This window comes from Scylla paramamosain, chromosome 32 (genome assembly GCF_035594125.1).
Source record: "Scylla paramamosain isolate STU-SP2022 chromosome 32, ASM3559412v1, whole genome shotgun sequence".
NCBI lineage: Eukaryota > Metazoa > Arthropoda > Malacostraca > Decapoda > Portunidae > Scylla > Scylla paramamosain.
The window spans coordinates 11,869,881-11,888,870 of record NC_087182.1 but is presented as its reverse complement, the minus strand read 5'-3'; the positions used below and the strand labels follow the sequence as shown (position 1 = coordinate 11,888,870).

Genomic DNA, 18,990 nt, shown 5'->3' with positions numbered 1-18,990 from the left:
TTTACTCACAAACTGTCAGCATGGGATTAGATCTGGTCGTTCCACTGAGCCAGCCATTCTGCAGTTCACTTCTAATGTATGCAACTATCTTGAAAAAAAAAAAAAACTATTTAGCTGATGTTTTCCTAGATATCTCTAGCCTTTGATTCACGAAGTTACAAAATTCTCTTGACCAAACTTTTTAAGTAAGGGGTGTTCCATTAAAATTATTTGAATAAAGTTATTTCACAAACAGATACCAATTAGTATATTGTAATTCAGCCTACTCTTGTTTCAAGCGAAAAGGTGTTTTTTTTGTGCTGTTTCAAGCGAAAGGTGTTCCGCAGGGCTCAATTTTAGGTCCTATTCTATTCAACATTTATATTAATAACATTGTTTATGTAAGCTCTAAATTGAAATATACTATATATTCAGATAACCCAAATTTATTGTTGGATGACATTAATATCGATAGCCTACATATTAATCTAAATAGTGAATTAGCTATTAATAAATGGATTAAATGTAATAATTTGACTAAATATCTCTAAAACAAATTACTTAATTTTTTCAGAACCGTTCGATGAAACTCAATATGCCACCTGTAACACTAGAAGGAAGTAAATCAGAGATTCAGCCATGCCAAATTTCTAGGGTTTATATAGATGAGAATATTAATTGGAATTATCACATCAATTTTGTAGCATCGAAAGTATCTAGTGTCTGTGGCACTTGATATGAGTCTGTAACAATCTGACTCCGGAAGCACTCACCAATATCTAGTACACTCTGTTATGGGGGATGGTTGTAGAATCGCGAATCCCATGTTAAATTGCTTATGTTCAACTTGTGTGTATCCTCCCTTATTCATTGACCAATTTCTTTTATTCAAAAAGTATTTTTGATCACGAAAGATAGGAGATCAATGTCTACTACCGTTTTTTCTTGTACAATAGTAAAAAAAATATTTTCTTAAGTTCGATGAAAGCGTAACAAAAATTTTGACAAAAATCAAAATCAACTCCAAACAATCGTTTCGATAGCAGACATTATTTGTCTCGCATACATTCGTAAGCTGCAATAGAACATATTTGCATATTTATGTAACGGGAATAGCAAGGAGGAGATAATTTTTATGTGGCAAAATCCGCCATTTTGAGAAATCAAGCGATAAAGTTGAAGGAATTAGTGTAATTCACCAATTGCAGCTAGGAACTTGAAATTCACAGGATATATTGTACATCAGGATATGTGGAAAAAAGCAGACAGAATTTCCTTTAGTTACTCCTATTGCTTTTGTACAAAAGCCTAAAGCGATTCAGATTTCATGCTTGAATTAGCCAAATTTCTAAGTAAAACCAGTTGTCTACTGGTTTTAATGAAAAAAATATCTGATGCAGATACGTTGTTTGTTGAATTTACAAAGAAATAATTGTTTTTTTTTTTTTCGTAAATAAATTCCAGAAACATTAGAGGTAAAATTTCCGTCCTTTGATGTACGCAGAGACAGAACCGTAGATTTTAATAGACTACTATCACAAAAAAAAATTATATATATATATATATATATATATATATATATATATATATATATATATATATATATATATATATATATATATATATATATATATATATATATATATATATATATATATATATATATATATATATATATATATATAATTTTTTTTTTTTTTTTTTTTCAGGTCGACCCCGTACAACCTTTCCTTATCCCATTTTCATTAATTGTATATCAGTGTGGGCTTGTACTTGTCACTCTTTTCTTAAAATGTCCGCAGTAGCACAAAGTAAAATCTTTAGATGTATGCTTTCTATGAACAGATTTGAGTCAACACAAGGTGTACTTTCTACATATAAATTTCTTCGTTTTGTAAATGAATAAGTATCTTGTTTTACTGTTTTACTTATGAATGCATCACACAGTATCAGGGAACACAACCTTTTAGACTGTTAAGCACTTCACACAACACTCGAGGTAATAATGTCAACTTACTGTGTTTACAGTTCAGAACTGTTCTCTTTCAAAACTGTGTTGTGGTCCGGACCACACTTGTCATTATTTGTTGTAAGCTCCTTATTTTATTGTGATATTAGTTGTAGAGTATTTTATTGCGATTCCTAATTGTTGTACTACTACAACTATTGTTATTCTTTGTTCTAGTAGCACTACCACTTATTTGTTCTACAACTACTATTACCAGTTTGTTTTACTACTTTTACTAATACTTGTTCTACTACCATTACTATCACTTGTTTGTTCTCTACATTTGATTGTAATGTTGTATTAAAATATTCTCAATATTTGATGCAACCAAAATAAATCTGTCCGTCGTGAAGCTTCGGCTTGGCGGGCTGTGCCAGTATTTACCATAAATTTATATGTATGTAATCTATTTATCACTGAATGGCAATAAATTTACTTAACTCACTTTACTTACGTGGTATCCTGAACAAGAAACTATTAATTAAGTACCTAAAGAAAATGAAAATTCGGCAGTGACGAGTGAAAACACAAGTAAAAACCTAGGAAGGATTATTCTGAGAAACCAGGTCTTCTCGGCGACCACCGGGACTCGTGCATGCAATTAAGTACCTAAAGAAAATGGAAATTCGGCAGTGACGAGTGAAAACACAAGTAAAAACCTAGGAAGGATTATTCTGAGAAACCAGGTCTTCTCGGCGACCACCGGGACTCGTGCATGCCAAAAATTAAAATGACTGTGTCGCTGAAAATCACAATCGTCAAATGAAGTTATTTTTCTCTTCAAGCCAAACTGAAGGAACGCTCTCTCTCTCTCTCTCTCTCTCTCTCTCTCTCTCTCTCTCTCTCTCTCTCTCTCTCTCATCACAAAAGATTTTTCATCCTTCGGAAAATAAATCTACAGCCACAAAAACCCGACTGGATGATGTCTGCCTCACTTTCTACACCTAATACCTAATTAAAGTCCATTCACACACATCAGTGACGTATCATTGCCGTGTCCGCTCAGTGCTTCAGTGTCAGTAAAAAAAAAAATAGTTACCTTGAATTTGGCTGACGCATTTACACATGTCCGGCGCAGTACCGTGTTTTGAGTCTCAGTGCCAGTTCTGTCTCCGCTCCGTGAAGTTTAATATCGTCGCCACCGATATTTTTCAGTGTTTCACGGTCATCGGACGAGTGCTGAGTTTGTCCACAAGAATGTATGATTAGCTACCTATTGAATTGTTTCGGAATCATCCTATTCTGCATGATTTGTCACAGACAAAGTATATGGACAGCAGTTTCAAACAACGTATTTTGTAAAAAAAAGTTCCATCATCATTGAATTCCTTGTACAGAGTAGCAAATTCTCCTTCACTTTCTCTTTTCATCCACGCCTCATGTATCCACATTCTTTCCTTCAGCTTTTGCTCAACCTCTTCCTCTTCATCAAAAATTACGGCAATCATTGCCAATTCAACGTCTGAAGACTTTGCCATATTGGAAATCACTGATTTCACGCAGTACGGATGTATGTGAACAGATATCAATGAAGCGTCACGGATTTCACTGACACTGAACTGACACGGCACTGATACGGCATGCACTGATGTGTGAATGGGCATTTCTGTGCATTAGGAGGTATAAAACATATTCTTGTACATAAAATTCCACACTTTTATGCTTAACAATAGATGAATAAATACTAAGATATAAAATGAAACACAGTATAGTACTCACCACCATTCGTGAGACAAAAGTAGAGAGGAATGAACGTGGATAATTAGTTTTTGTACAAATGAGTTGCTCAGCGTGTGCTTGATGTGGTAAAGACGTGACTCACATTGGTGGCGATGTCCACACCTCAGAGGTGGAGGCTGCCCTTGACCTGGAGCAGCGGGGCCTATACCTCCCTTGCCGTTCACCCTTACTCAGCACCTCACACTTATGTTAAACACTTAATTATATACAAGAAATTTATTAAATGAAGATTAAGGTAGGACTCAGAATAGTGTTTGTCTTTCGGAAAGGAAAATCCGGATTAGATGTAGTTCAATAATCTGCGGTAAGGACACCCGATGCTGCTCAGTACTGTCACTGGCGAAGATCAGTGGATTGGGTATATATGGATCCAGCGTCTGATGAAAATCGCCATGCCATCAGAACTCGCGTTTCTCAGCAGTCTGGGAAAAATGAGGACTGTTCATGTTGTGTCTCAGAAGTGATATAATTGGAATAAAATATCTAGATTCGCCCACGAAGAGTATATTTAAATAAGAACAAAGGAGCATAAGAACAGTATAGCATAATGGAAGCTGAAAAAAAAGCCAGCATGCCTCGTGGCAGTTCCTGTATGAAATATACATATCCATATTCACCTCTCATCCATATCCATAATAATCTTATTTAAGACCTCCCTTATACACTTGGCATTAACAAGTTATTATCGAGTCTATTCCAGTCATTTATCCACTCAATTTAATAAATAATGATTTTCCATTTTTTTTTATCTAGCTTTATCAAGCTTGAGCTCATTATCTCTAGTCCTACCTGACTACTAACCCCAGTGATTTTGTCTATATCACCCTTGTTACCATCTATACCTCGTAAATACCTCTATGTAAACGCACTGATGCGTTACGTTTATGATATGACAAAGGAGTGACTGTAAACCACTTACGTTGTACTCACTTCTCAATTTATTGGGATGAGGTCAAACCTGTAAGTTATCATAAGTACATCACTTGATAAGAAATAATTGGGAATCCTACAATAATGCAATGTAGCTGTGCACTTCACAGGGATATTTGTGAATACCACATTATACATCATCAGCGTCCCGAAACAAACACCGAACACTACGTTATACAACATCATCGTCCCAAAACAAACACCGAAACATCTAAGTATATTACTGACACAGATAGATATGATTAATACATAAGTAAATAAAACATACGCAATTGCGGGAACAGTCGAAGGTCCTTGTAGAACGTAATGAATACCACACAATCACCTTAAAGTGATAGTTATGATATCTTATATCTGGACTTTAGTAAAGCATTTGACAATGTACCCCATCAAAGGCTCCTGAGAAAGGTTAGGGCACACGGGATAGATGGGAAGGTGTTAGGCTGGATAGGGTCATGGCTTAGTGACAGGCGACAGAGAGTGGTAATAAACGGCTCGAAATCCGAGTGGGGTCATGTAATTAGTGGGGTGCCACAGGGATCAGTATTAGGGTCATTGTTATTTCTAATGTATATCAATGACTTGGATAGTGGAATTAGTAGTGATGTTAGTAAATTTGCGGATGACACAAAGATAGGTAGATTAATTAGGTCAGAATCGGATGCCATCGCCTTGCAGGCAGACTTAGATAGAATGAATGAATGGACGGATAGATGGCAAATGCAATTTAATATCAATAAATGCAAAGTGCTTAGCGTAGGTAGAGGAAACCCACACAATAGGTACACATTAGACAACCCAACTCTGGTAGGTACAGGGTACGAGAAAGATTTAGGAGTTATAGTTAGCTCTGAACTCCGTCTAGGGAAACAATGCATAGAAGCCAGAAACAAGGCAAATAGGGTACTAGGATTCATTTTTAGGAGTGTTAAAAGTAGAAGGCCGGAAGTAATATTAAAGTTATACTTGGCGCTGGTCAGACCTCATCTAGACTATGCTGTGCAGTTCTGGTCCCCACATTACAGGAAAGATATAGGTTTATTAGAATCAGTACAGAGGAGAATGACTAAAAGGATACAGGGGATGAGGAGTATTCCTTACGAGGCGAGGTTGAAGCTGTTAAATTTACATTCTTTAGAGAGACGTAGGTTAAGAGGGGACCTGATAGAAGTCTTTAAGTGGTATAAGGGTTTTAACAAGGGAGATGTAAGCAAAATTCTTAGGATCAGCAACCAGGGTAGAATAAGAAATAACGGGTTCAAGCTTGAAAAATTTAGGTTTAGGAAGGAGATAGGAAAAAATTGGTTCTCAAATAGAGTGGTAGATGAGTGGAACGGACTCAGTAATCATGTAGTTAGTGCTAGGACACTAGAGAGCTTTAAGAGAAGATTAGACAAGTTTATGGATGGGGATAGCAGATGGAAATAGGTAGGTGTGTTTCATACAGGGACTGCCACGTGTAAGCCTGGTCGCTTCTTGCAGCTTCCCTTATTTCTTATGTTAATCCCAAACCAGGCTCCATGTCCACGTAACGTGGCAGAGGAGCCCCGTAGAGTTTGTGAACTAGTGCCTCTGCGGCTGAGATGACAGCGGCACAGCTGGAGAGTGGTGAACGACACAGGTCTTGCCTCTACGGCTGCCACCAAGACTCTGTCCCTATGGCAGAGACCCCCTTATTTCTTCCCCAAGTTCACCCCCTTGACCCCCATTAAACTATGTCAACCCTTACCCTGCCTCGCGCTGACCTGGCTGAGGGGAAAAATGATGGTCTAGAATAGATAAAGGCCGTGGTGTCCTGCAAACAAACACCCCTCTGTAACTCGCCTTTCTCGCCTTCTCATCCCGTCCACATACCAAGTAATGTTATAAGTATAATATTAACCTTGTAACATAACTTATGGCAAAGTACAGTAGTGTAACCCTTATCTGGGGCGCGTCATGATAAGAACATAACAAGAAACCAGCTACAAAATAAAGTACAGGAACTACAAGCCAGCCGGTACTGAGCTGGCGGCTACACTCTATGAGAAACACGTATGACAAAAACGAAATTTCATGCCGAACACATTAATGACAGGAGACGCAATATAATAGGAAATATCTTTTATCCATCTTTTATCCATCATTACCAAAGGAAATTAGAAATGGGAAAAATTATCATTAAATCTGGAAGAGAAGGAACGAGATACACCAAGATTAGAAGAAGAAACAAAATCCAACAAGAACATACTAGTCGCTCCTGAACACTCGTATATGAAGCAGGACTGGCAGAGGTTCTACTGCGGGCAACTGTAAAACCACAACAGGCAGCCGTTACCAAGATAATGACATGCCCGCTAATGGACAGGATTACAAGACGGAGCAAATCTAAAAGTGTAGAAAAACGATTGGAAGGTGTCATTGAAAAGGCATTACCTTCCGACTAACAACAACGACGACAAAAAGGACTGGACTGAATGAAAAATGTGTTTCAATTTGAATTAAATTAATGAATTAATTAGAACTTCCCACCTTCTCCCCTCAGCCTGTTGCGATGAGAAGCCGGGGAATTATTCGTGAGGGACTCTTACGTCAAGCCATGAATGATTAGATCGAACTTGGTTATTTATACACACAAGCGCAAGCACAACACACACACACACACACACACACACACACACACACACACACACACACACACACACACACACACACACACACACACACACACACACATACACACACAGCGTGGCTTCCAGCAAGACGCCAAGAAGCCTCCAGGTACGAGCATCTTGCCGACCCCGTGGAAGCCCTAGCGAGGCCTAAATCTAGCCAAGTAAGCAGCTTAGAAGGAGTCACATGGGGTCTGGTTGCCGGTGGTCCTATTAGCTCGAGGTTAAATGGATTTATGAAGAGTATATATGCAGCGCTTCGACCCTCTCTCGCTATCCCGCTGTTGTTCTTTGTTGAGCAAGCTTTACCAAGTGACTCTTCGTCTCGCTCTTTCTCGTCAGAGAAACTCAAACCAACTTCGATGGTGAACGCCGTGAAAGTCTTCAAGAAAACCGCCCCTAATGGTACGTACGAGATCCCTTTCTCCTCCTTCATAATCCTTTAATCCTTCCACTTGTCTTCCCCCTCCCTGCTTCCTTCCCGAAATCATCTGAGTCCATATTTTGAAATACTTTGGGTTCTCATAAGGACTGTTTTCAAAGGCCAAAGATTGTGTTCTCATAGGAGTTTTTTCCAGTTTACAATGTACAGTTCTTGCTGAATTATCTATCACTATAATCATGAAACCCCCTTGAAACCCCTATTAACTTCCATTTGAGCCAGTTAAAAGTGGTTGGGCTAAGGCACAGAAACGTTCTGAGAATGCTGCCCCTTTGTTACTCCTACCCTGGCTCTGGGACGATACACTGGCACCCACATCCCCCTACTTGCCTCTCACCAGAAGCGTCCTGTCATATTAAACTCGTGTAGACTCTTTGGAGATAATAAGAAACTCCGTCACTACACAGAAATGCCAACACTTAGACAAATAAACACACTTCAGGCTAAAATTAATATTTCATATGTTATTGATATTTGGATTCACACACACACACATACAATGACAGGCTGATAAATAATTAACTGACCACACATTATATAGACATAGTTCACTACACACGCGTACTCATAATGGTTTATAGAATTCATCAGACATCAAGCACATTCTGTCACGTCGTATTCAGTGTGTATCTCGATCATCAACATTCACTCAAAAGATAAAATAAAACCAGTGATATATAACATGCTACTTATATTACTAAATTACCAAATATACCAAACACTTAAAATTAACATTTGCCCCTCCAAAAGAAGAATAAAAAAATACATAATTATATGAAATTGGAAATGCTTACACACACAAATTCAGAACTATCCAAAACAAAATAACTAATATCCAGTGCTTAATTACGAGTAGTTACACACACACACACACACACACACACACACACACACACACACACACACACACACACACACACACACACACAGTCCCTAAGTAACCTCTCCTCCTCCTCCTCCTATAGGTAAGATCACCGCCTACTTGGGTCGTCGTGACTTCGTAGATAACACCTCCACCACCGAGCCCGTCGATGGCGTGGTAGTGTGCGACAATGACTACCTTCGTGGTCGCAAGGTCTTCGCGACCGTAAGTATACCGCATCCTTTTCTTTCCTCTCTTTCTGCTTATTGTCTTGTTGCTACGTCATTACGCTTTCTTTCCCTTTTACCTGACTTGTTGTGACGCCAAAATTTAGTCGATCAATATTCCTGTTTAATGCTGAGTCTCATGTCACTCAAGTACCTTCCTTTGCTTTATAGCTTCGTTTCTTATCTTCTTTCACTCTGCCTCTCCATGTTTCTTTTCACTTTCTCCTCTCTCTCCATGCAGTATTTCTGTCAGTTCCTCTCACTTTTCACTATAATTATATTCTATCACTTTCCATAACCACTCGTGTCACTTTCAGTACATTTTATCACTGTCTCCTCGTCACTATAGTTAATGTCACGGGCTCTATCTCAGCATTTTTTTGTTTCACCTGAGGACATGCAAACATAACAACATTGTCACTGGGTGTGGCTAACTTGCTCAGGCTTTATTTTGAAATGTGCGACAAATCAGCTTATTAATTTATAACATACCAGTTAATACAAATGCAAATAATCCGGTCTCTTATAAATATATAAAGGTTTTAGTAGGAATACAAAAGTGAGTTTGCCACACGTTTCCAAATAAGACTGCTATAACGGTATGTCAGCCAGCTAGCTGGTGAGGGCCAGTGACAAAGTTACCATGTTCGCGTGTTGGCTGGTGGCAAGACACTCCACTCCAACACTTTCTTCATCACCACCCTTCCACGCCAACATCTTCCAGTCACCACCCTTTCCACACCAACACCTCCCCTTCACCACCCTTTCCATGAAAACACCTCCCCTTCACCACCCTTTCCACGTCAACACCTCCCCTTCATTACCCTTTCCACGCAAACATCTCCCCTTCATTACCTTTTCCACGCCAGCATCTCCCCTTCACTGTCCTTTCCACGCCAAGACTCCCCTTCATTACCCTTTCCTCGCCAAAAATTCCCCTTCATCACCCTTTCCACGTCAACACCACCTCTTCACCACCCTTTCCACGCCAACACTTCCCCTTCACCACCCTTTCCACGCCAACACCTTCCCTTCACCGGTTCCTCACCGCCTCTCCTCTGTCCCATCCTGCAGGTTACGGTCACGTACCGTTTCGGTCGCGAGGAGGATGAGGTCATGGGCCTCAACTTCAGTAAGGAGATGCAGCTGGCCACACAGCAGATCTACCCGGCCGCCAATCAGGCCGAGCTGACCAGCGTGCAGGACCGCCTCATCAAGAAGCTCGGCGCTAACGCTTACCCCTTCGCCGTGACTCTTCCTGAGACTGCTCCCGCCTCCGTCCAACTCCACAGCGGGGATGAGGATACCGTGAGTACCAATTTTTTCTTAAATGTAAAAGAAGGCTGGTCAATGGTTACAAAATTAACTTAGAATAGTAATGCAACGTCCCTCTACTAAGCATCACGGAGAGAAATTGGTCTGGAGGTGGGATAAATTGGCCATGAGAGGCTATTCCCAAGACTGAACCGTGACGGGACATTCAAGGTAGACGCGAGTCAGATACACTTTAGTAATTAGGATTTGAGTGGATTTCGGTCAGCTTTGATCTTCCTGTCACAATAATGAAAACAAATAAGTGAATGAATAAATAAAACGTTAATGGATGTTTCTCAAAAAGTTGAGCAGAAGAGGATTCATATCACGTTGACCAGTTAAGTTCTCGTGGTGTCTTTATTATCTTCTCTTGAAACAGTCCAATCCGTGTTCAGGGGGAAAAAATCACACAGAGAGCTGCAGAGTTTGCGAGTGAATGGAATGAAAGAGTGAAGATACCGGTTAATTCCTGCCTTATTCTGTTTCACCTCCATTGCTTTTCCATTCACATCAGTAGGGGTAATTTCCTCACCGTCTGTTTTATATATGCAGCCTCCTTTACATTCTGTCAATATGTGTGTGTGTATATATATATATATATATATACTCGTATATATATATATAGAGAGAGAGAGAGAGAGAGAGAGAGAGAGAGAGAGAGAGAGAGAGAGAGAGAGAGAGAGAGAGAGAGAGAGAGAGAGAGAGAGAGAGTCATGTGTTACATAACACGTTACAAAGCTTCCAACAAAACTTGCATTAAGGTCATCCCCTCGACCCACATATTGGCATTGAAAAACAAAAAGAAGCACCGTAAAGGGATGACAGCTGAGGGGCTTCGCGTTTCTTGCCTTGAGTGTGGATGGTGAAACCTCCAAAGACCATCCTCACTGACAGGGCTTCACAGAACCTTTCTCTTGTGGCATGTTAGATGACTACGTGAAGCCCACACACACACGCACTGCTTCGTCCTGCCATGGCGGGTTTGAAGCAGAACAGGTTTGAAGATTAGAGAAACAAATATGAACATTTTGGCTTAGCGCGCTCACAGCCAATGCTACTCCCGAACATGACAGGCTTAAGCAAACACAGGCATGGAAGTTAGGGAGACATGTGATCACTTTTCTTGTGAGAGGAACTCAGCCAAGGACAACAATACTGAAAAAAGTCCCGCTAGGAGAACCAGTCTCTGCGGCTGTTATTACTCATACCCATTGACACACACTGCCACGCCCTGGCATGGTAGGTTTAAGCCAACGCAGGCATGGAAGTTCAGGAGGCACAAATGCAAAAAGTACTCTCTCTCACATCCCTCCCCGTCATGTTACCTCCTTAATCATTCTGTAATACACGCCCTTCCCTTCCAGGCCAAGCCCCTGGGAGTCATCTACGAGCTGCGGGTGTTCGTCGGGGACAAAGCCGATGAGAAGCCTCACCGCCGCAACTCTGTTGCTCTGGCAGTGAGGAAGGTGCAGTACTCCCCCGCCAGCGGGTCCAAGCGCCAGCCCTCCACCTTGGTGTCCAAGGGCTTCGCGCTTTCCTCCGGCAAGCTGAACATGGAGGTTACGCTCGATAAGGAGATCTACTACCACGGGGAGCAGGTCAAGGCCAACTTGAGCATCAACAACGCCTCCAAGAAGACGGTGAAGAACATCAAGTGTGCCGTGGTGCAGCACGTGGAGGTCACCATGACCAACAGCCAGTTCACCCGTGAGGTACGTCACTCACACTGGTTCACACTGGTGGTCCGCCACTGATAATGACAGCAACAACAACAACAACAACAACTACTACTACTACTACTTCTACTACTACTACTACTACTACTACTACTACTACTACTACTACTACTACTACTACTACTACTACATCTACTACTACTACTACTACTATTACTATTACTAATTCTACTACTACTACTACTACTACTACTACTACTACTACTACTACTACTACTATTACATCTACTACTACTACTACTACTACTACTACTACTACTACTATTACATCTACTACTACTACTACTACTACTACTACTACTGCTGCTACTACTACTACTACTACTACTACTACTACTACTACTACTACTACTACTACTACTATTACATCTACTACTACTACTACTACTACTATTACATCTCCTACTACTACTACTACTACTACTACTACCACTATTACTTATTATCACCCTCAAATAGACCATGATCACAACTACTATAACCATCACTTTTCTCTTCTGCTTAATCAACACATGACACACTTTTGACCTTACCCTCCAAATAGGAATCCTTCTAATTTCAATCTTTGCAACGATCAGTGCTTTATTACTTAACTATCACTCACCCTCCGTCGTAGCCTCCAGTGACAATGACAACCTGACGCACGCAGGCTTCTCCATATTTTCCCCTTGTCTCCCTTCTTGCTTCTCCGTCCGCTATAATGCCGTGCCTCTCCCCTGCCAGGTGTCCTCCCTGGAATCCAAGGAGGGCTGCCCCATCACCCCCGGCAGCAACCTGGCCAAGGCCTTCACCCTCACCCCGCTCGCCTCCTCCAACAAGAACAAGAGTGGCATTGCTCTTGACGGCACCCTCAAGGTACGTCACGACGCGATATATATATATATATATATATATATATATATATATATATATATATAGAGAGAGAGAGAGAGAGAGAGAGAGAGAGAGAGAGAGAGAGAGAGAGAGAGAGAGAGAGAGAGAGAGAGAGAGAGAGAGAGAGAGAGAGAGAATCATTAAGTCAGACGGAAATTCTCTGAACTTTGAATTCATTACTATAATTATAAATTATTCTTATTCTTATTATCATTGTTTCTAACATCATCATCATCATCATCATCATCATGTTCATTACTATTAGTGTTTCTCAAACAGAGTGCTAGATGACTGGGATAGATTCACTAATCACGATGTTAGTTGTTAGTAGGGAACTGTAAAAGAAGATGAAAGAAATTTATGATGGTGATGAGAGTGGAATTTAGTTAACAAGTTTCATACAGGGACTGCCATGTATAGATATGATGGTTTCTTGCAGCTTCCCTTGTTTACTTATGTTCTTATTACCATCATAATCATGATACACATAATGATATTCCGATTACTCACAGGCCAAGAACTCACCTGACTCCCTCTCCCTTTCCCGCAGGACACTGACGCCAACCTGGCCTCCTCCACCCTGGTGGCTGCTGGCAAGAACCCCAACGATGCCCTTGGTATCGTTGTGTCCTACTCCCTCAGGGTCAAATTGAACTGTGGTGCCATCGGCGGAGAACTGGTGGCTGACCTGCCCTTCAAGCTCCTCCACCCCGCTCCTGGTGAGTATATAGACAAGCAGGAAGTGTGTAGAACAGCAGGCACTATATAAGCAACCGGACATTGTATAGGCATGCAGGAACTATGTATAAGCAATCAGGCAGTGTAAATAGGCAAGAGGACAGTAAAGGGATGTGTAGAACAACGCAGGGGTGGCAGCAGGCTCGTGATTGGACAGGGACATCCAGAATTAGGTTCCTTAAGTCAAAATGTCCTAGAGAAGGAAATGTTCTATGTACCAGTGAAAACGTTCAGTGAAAAAAATCGCAATACAGATTACAATACCTCCCTCCCATAAGACACACCCAGAGTAACAGCACCATCTACCTTTCTCTCTATACAGGCGCTGCCGTCAAGGCTCGCCCTGACGCTAGCTACACCGGTGGCGAGGACCTGGAGTTCGAGGACTTCGCCCGTCTGCGCCGCGGCCAGAGCGTCGACCAGGCCTAAGAGGCTTTTCACGACTCACCACGAACGAGCGAACGAACGACACGGGATTCTTACACTTCGACTCCGAACTCGACGTTGCGACGGGAAACTGATGGGTGTCCCTGAGCGACGACGCCGCAGTCCACGCACCGGATGCCCTCGCACCCTCCAAGCCCCCCGCATGGCCTGCACGACATCCTAGGCCATGAAGGGCGGGGGCGCGAGAGGGCAAGGTCTGTGCCCATTAGTGGATCGGACCAAGGGCAGCCGGTGCTAATTTCTGCTCAGTTATTTCTCGTCTTAGTTTACTTCTTTTTAGTTTGTTTAACTAAGCGTCAGTTTATGTTCACTCGTTATCTTTTTTGTCTCCTTTTAGTTGTATGAATTTCAATCAATTGTTTTCTTATTGTTCTTGTTGCTGTCATTTCGCCTTGTCACCTTCCTCTCAGCATTGCCTGTTAATGCTAAGCTCTTGTTCTACTTCGGCACTTTTCTGTGATTCAATTGGCTATTATATTTTATGTTATTAAAAAAAAAACATATAAACAATGACTTTTCTGTTATCTTTATGACTACTACTACTACTACTACTACTACTACTACTACTACTACTACTACTACTACTACTACTACTATTACTACTACTACTACTACTTTTTTTTTTATGTAGGAAGGGCACCGGCCAAGGGCAACAAAATTGCAGAAAAAAAAAAAGGCACACTGAGGTGCCGATCCCTGTACACTCAAAAGCATTAGTCAAAGATACAGGGTAAATGTCTTGAAACCTCCGTTTTGAAGGAGTTCAAGTCATAGAAAGGTGGAAATACAGAAGCAGGCAGCAAGTTCCAGAGTTTACCAGAGGAAGGGATGAATGATTGAGAATACTGGTTAACTCTTGCGTTAGAGAGGTGGACAGAATAGGGGTGAGAGAAAGAAGAAAGTCTTGTGCAGCGAGGCCGCGGGAGGAGGGGAGGCATGCAGTTAGCAAGATCAGAAGGGCAGTTAGCATGAAAACAGCGGTAGAAGATACCAAGAGATTCAAAATTGCGGCGATGAGAGAGAGGCTGAAAGACAGTCAGTTAGGGGAGAGGAGTTGATAAGACGAAAAGCTTTTGATTCCACCCTGTCTAGAAGAGCGGTATGAGTGGAACCCTTCCCCCTATACATGTGATGTATACTCCATTCATGGACGGATAAAACTCTTATACAGACTTAGCAGCTGAAGGGGGTGAGAAAAACTGGCGGAGAGGACTCAGAACACCTAATTTCATAGAATCTGTTTTAGCTAGAGATGAGATGTGAAGTTTCCAGTTTAGATTATAAGTAAAGGACAGACCGATGATGTTCGGTGTAGAAGGAGGGGATAGATGAGTATCATTGAAGAAGAGTGGATAGTTGTCTGGAAGGTTGTGTCGAGTTGATAGATGGAGGAATTGAGTTTTTGAGGCATTGAACAATACTAAGAAATTTTAGAGAGATCTACTACTACTACTACTACTACTACTACTACTACTACTACTACTACTACTACTACTAACTACTACTACTACTACTGCTACTACTACTACTACTACTACTACTACTACTACTACTACTACTACTACTACTACTACTACTGCAACTACTTCCCCCAACTAACAGGTTATAATTGCATGAAGAAAAGCTTTGGTGACTTAAGATATGCACTTACTCATGCTCCTGTCCTTTCTTTCCTCAAGCCCAATTACCTTTCATCATGCGCACTGACTCATCGGCCCTCGATACTGGCGCGTAATTAGGCAACAAACCAAGGGGCAGGATCATCACATCATTGCTCATGCCATTGCGTTCTGATTGGAACTGAAAGTCCTTTTTCCATCGCGCACCTCAAAGCTCTTGTTGATGTTTGGGAATTTATGCATTTTCAGGGAAATTATAATGTTTTTCCAATCACTGTGTACAGAAACCAGTGTCGCAAAATATAACTTTCTTTTTTCAGGATAAAAATAAGAATCTACTTAGTAAAGCGAATACTGCCTATGACTTCCGCTTACGTAAGAACCCATTTTCTGCTCTCACTGAGGTCTCTGCCTCTACTCAGGGACTCTACTGCCCATTGTCAAAATGTGTTGTTGTCTGATGTAATTTATGTGTTAGAGTTCCTGCGATGACTTATGCTAACCTTTAATGCCTGTACCGTTTTCTCAGTTCTCGGTTGGAAATGGATTTCCTTGCTGTACCGTGCCTGTTGATGGTGTAAATGTTGTACAGCTTGTTACCCTACCTCTGCTTGTCAACACCGTTGTATAGTTTGTTCATGACTTGCCTCTATCATTCCGCCTTTGACGGAACTCTTTTCGCTGCACGCAGGCGTTATTACTTAATGGTTCATTATGCGCATTGACACCATCACCCACATTGCTAAATGTTTCTTGTGTGCAGATTCAAGGTAACACTCAAACTGCTACTACACAGTATTGTTACTCTACCCCTCAGTGGTTCTTTTGAAACAACTGCTACTGACTTCTCTCAGTTACCTTATAGTCACAGGATTCCTCATACGTCCTTGTCTGTGCCGATCATTCTGATCGCTTTGTAATCTTGGTTACACTAAAAGAGCAAACCCACAAAAACTCTCTAGTACTTTAAGCGATAATGGGACAGAATAGAAAAAAACATCTCGCTTCAAATTAGTTAGTGGAACATATCAACAGTAAAATTCCATTACTCATTTTTTTTTATGTAAGAGGGACAGTGACCAAGGGCCACATAAATTTTGAAAAAAAAAAAAAAGCCCACTTGTGTGCCAGTTCCCAAAGAGCCTCCACAAGAAAAATCAAATAACAGAGGGTATCCGTCTTGAAACCTCCCTGTTGAAAGAGTTCAAGTCAAAGGTAGGAGGAAATACAGAAACAGGAAGGGAGTTTCAGAATTTACCAGGTGTTCTAGCTAGAGACGAGAAGTGTAGTTTCCAGTTTATATTATAAGTAAAGGACAGACCAAGGATGTTCAGTGTAGAAAAGGGGACAGAGTTGAATGTCACTGAAAAGGCTATACTTATCTGGAAGGTTGTGTCAAGTTGATAGATGGGGGAAATGAGTTTTTGAGGCACTGAACAATACAAATTTTGGTCTGCATCAATCAGAAATTAGTTTAGGTTCTATGTGGCTTTCCTGCGTGAACTGTTTAATTCCTGAAGGTTCATGGTCATCTTATTGGTCAGTTACATAATTGCTGGGAGAACTGGTTTCCTCACGTTGCTGCCTCTTTCTATGACCATAAATTCCTTCACTGGCAAGATCCCTCATTACAGTGTATGCGGCTCGGCTAAGATAAGAGTTTACCATTTCATTTCCTATTTCCACTTGGTTTGCCGGGTTATTCTAATGACAATTATGCAAAAAATTAATTTCTACATCCTTCAGGTGGTCCATGCCTCTGCCTCGGAGGAGCGCCGAGCTTCTCGCAAGATGACACAAGCATCATAGCAGAGCCACTTCAGTGTCCGTCCCTGTCGGGGACTCATTAATGAAGCCAGTTCCTAAGCTACATTTAGAATTAACCACAAAATTTACTGGACCCTTTCTTGTGACGGAAACGCCGCAAGATAACGCATTTGGCAACTGAAGAAGGTTGTCATCCACCACCCTTCCTCTTCTTGGCCTCTCGCTTCCGTTTTATCTCCACCTCTTGCTTCAACTTTTCCACTTATATGCAATATGTAAGGTCAGGTCCATTTCTGTTATTTAATTTATCCATGAATTATGATATCTCGACAGTTGGAGCCTGGTGGGAGGGACTTCTACTGTCTCAGCACCCCGCCTCATCACCAAGCAGTCCTGGCGAGGAGATTATTTTCTCTTATAATTGTGTGTGTGTGTGTGTGTGTGTGTGTGTGTGTGTGTACGCATATGAGGAGACAGGCACCACGAAAGGGTGGCAGAGCAACGTGCCAGCTCTTTTATGCATTTCCTCCTGTGTCTCTCCTCTGTCAGCCAAGCGTCACCAGAGCCAGGCGCACCACATCACCACTCTTCGGTGGGGCTCAGATGTGCACCCCCTGCCTGTTGCTCAACTATTACACTTATATTAACAGTGCCCAGAATAATTTTACTACTACTTATTTTTTACGCCACCTAATTCATACTGCTACTACTACTACTACTACTACTACCACTACTACCACTACTACTACTACCACTACTACTACTACTACTACTACTACTACTACTACTACTGAAAAATGTTACGTAGATTTAAAAAAGAGATAGAAAGGAATTGGTTCTCAAATAGAGTGCTAGATGAATGGAATTAACTCAGTAATCAGATTGTTAGTGTTGAGTCATTAGGGAGCTTTAAAAGACTGGAAAAATTTATGGATGGGGATGATAGGTGGAAATAGGTAGTACGTGTTATGCAGGGATTTCTACGTGTAGGCACCGTAACTTGCTTTCTAATGTTCTGATACTCCTATGTACTATTATCATTATTATTATTATTACTATTATTATCATTATTATTATTATTATCATTATTATTATCATTATTATTATTATCATTATCACCATCATTAATCATCATCATCGTTGTTGTTGTTGTTGTTGTTGTTGTTGTTGTTGTTGTTGAAGATGATGACGATGATGGTGACGTTGATGATGATGATGTATTTCTATTATCGATGGTATACTGGTTAATGCACGTGTTTTGCGGCTGACATATCCAGAATTTGAATCCCAGGTCAAGCAGAAACGATTTGGACTTTCCTCCTTTCACGCTGTAGAAGCTGTTGTTGTGTTCTGCAAAGGAGACGGGTGTCTAATGATCCTGGCCGTGTGTGTGTGTGTGTGTGTGTGTGTGTGTGTGTGATTTACGCTACATCCTGAGAGATTAACAGACGAAGATACAAAGGTTATTAATATTACCGGTCCCCGTTATCTTATCCTCCTCCGCCTCCTCTTCCACCTCCTCCTCCTCCTCCTCTTCCTCCACTAACCATCGTCCTTCTCCTTCCTCCTACTCCCTATACTCTTCCTCCTCTTCCCTCTTCCTCTTTCATTTTCACCCCCGCTTCAACCATCCTCTCTTTCTCTTGGTGATTCTCTC

The 18,990-nt window shown here is 41.1% G+C and overlaps 1 protein-coding gene across 1 annotated transcript in view; it reads left to right on the top strand.

Annotated features, from left to right (window-relative positions):
* Positions 1 to 14,454, top strand: part of LOC135088875 (uncharacterized) — a 32,190-nt gene extending 17,736 nt beyond the window's left edge. Inside the window, exons 10-18 of the mRNA XM_063983937.1 lie at positions 3,391 to 3,497; positions 3,799 to 3,915; positions 7,447 to 7,713; positions 8,716 to 8,837; positions 9,914 to 10,147; positions 11,518 to 11,865; positions 12,613 to 12,744; positions 13,313 to 13,481; positions 13,823 to 14,454. Coding sequence (XP_063840007.1) covers positions 3,391 to 3,497; positions 3,799 to 3,915; positions 7,447 to 7,713; positions 8,716 to 8,837; positions 9,914 to 10,147; positions 11,518 to 11,865; positions 12,613 to 12,744; positions 13,313 to 13,481; positions 13,823 to 13,929 — 1,603 coding nt within the window. The 3' untranslated portion in view covers positions 13,930 to 14,454. The remainder of the gene's footprint in view (positions 1 to 3,390; positions 3,498 to 3,798; positions 3,916 to 7,446; positions 7,714 to 8,715; positions 8,838 to 9,913; positions 10,148 to 11,517; positions 11,866 to 12,612; positions 12,745 to 13,312; positions 13,482 to 13,822) is intronic.
* Positions 14,455 to 18,990: the final 4,536 nt, after the last annotated feature.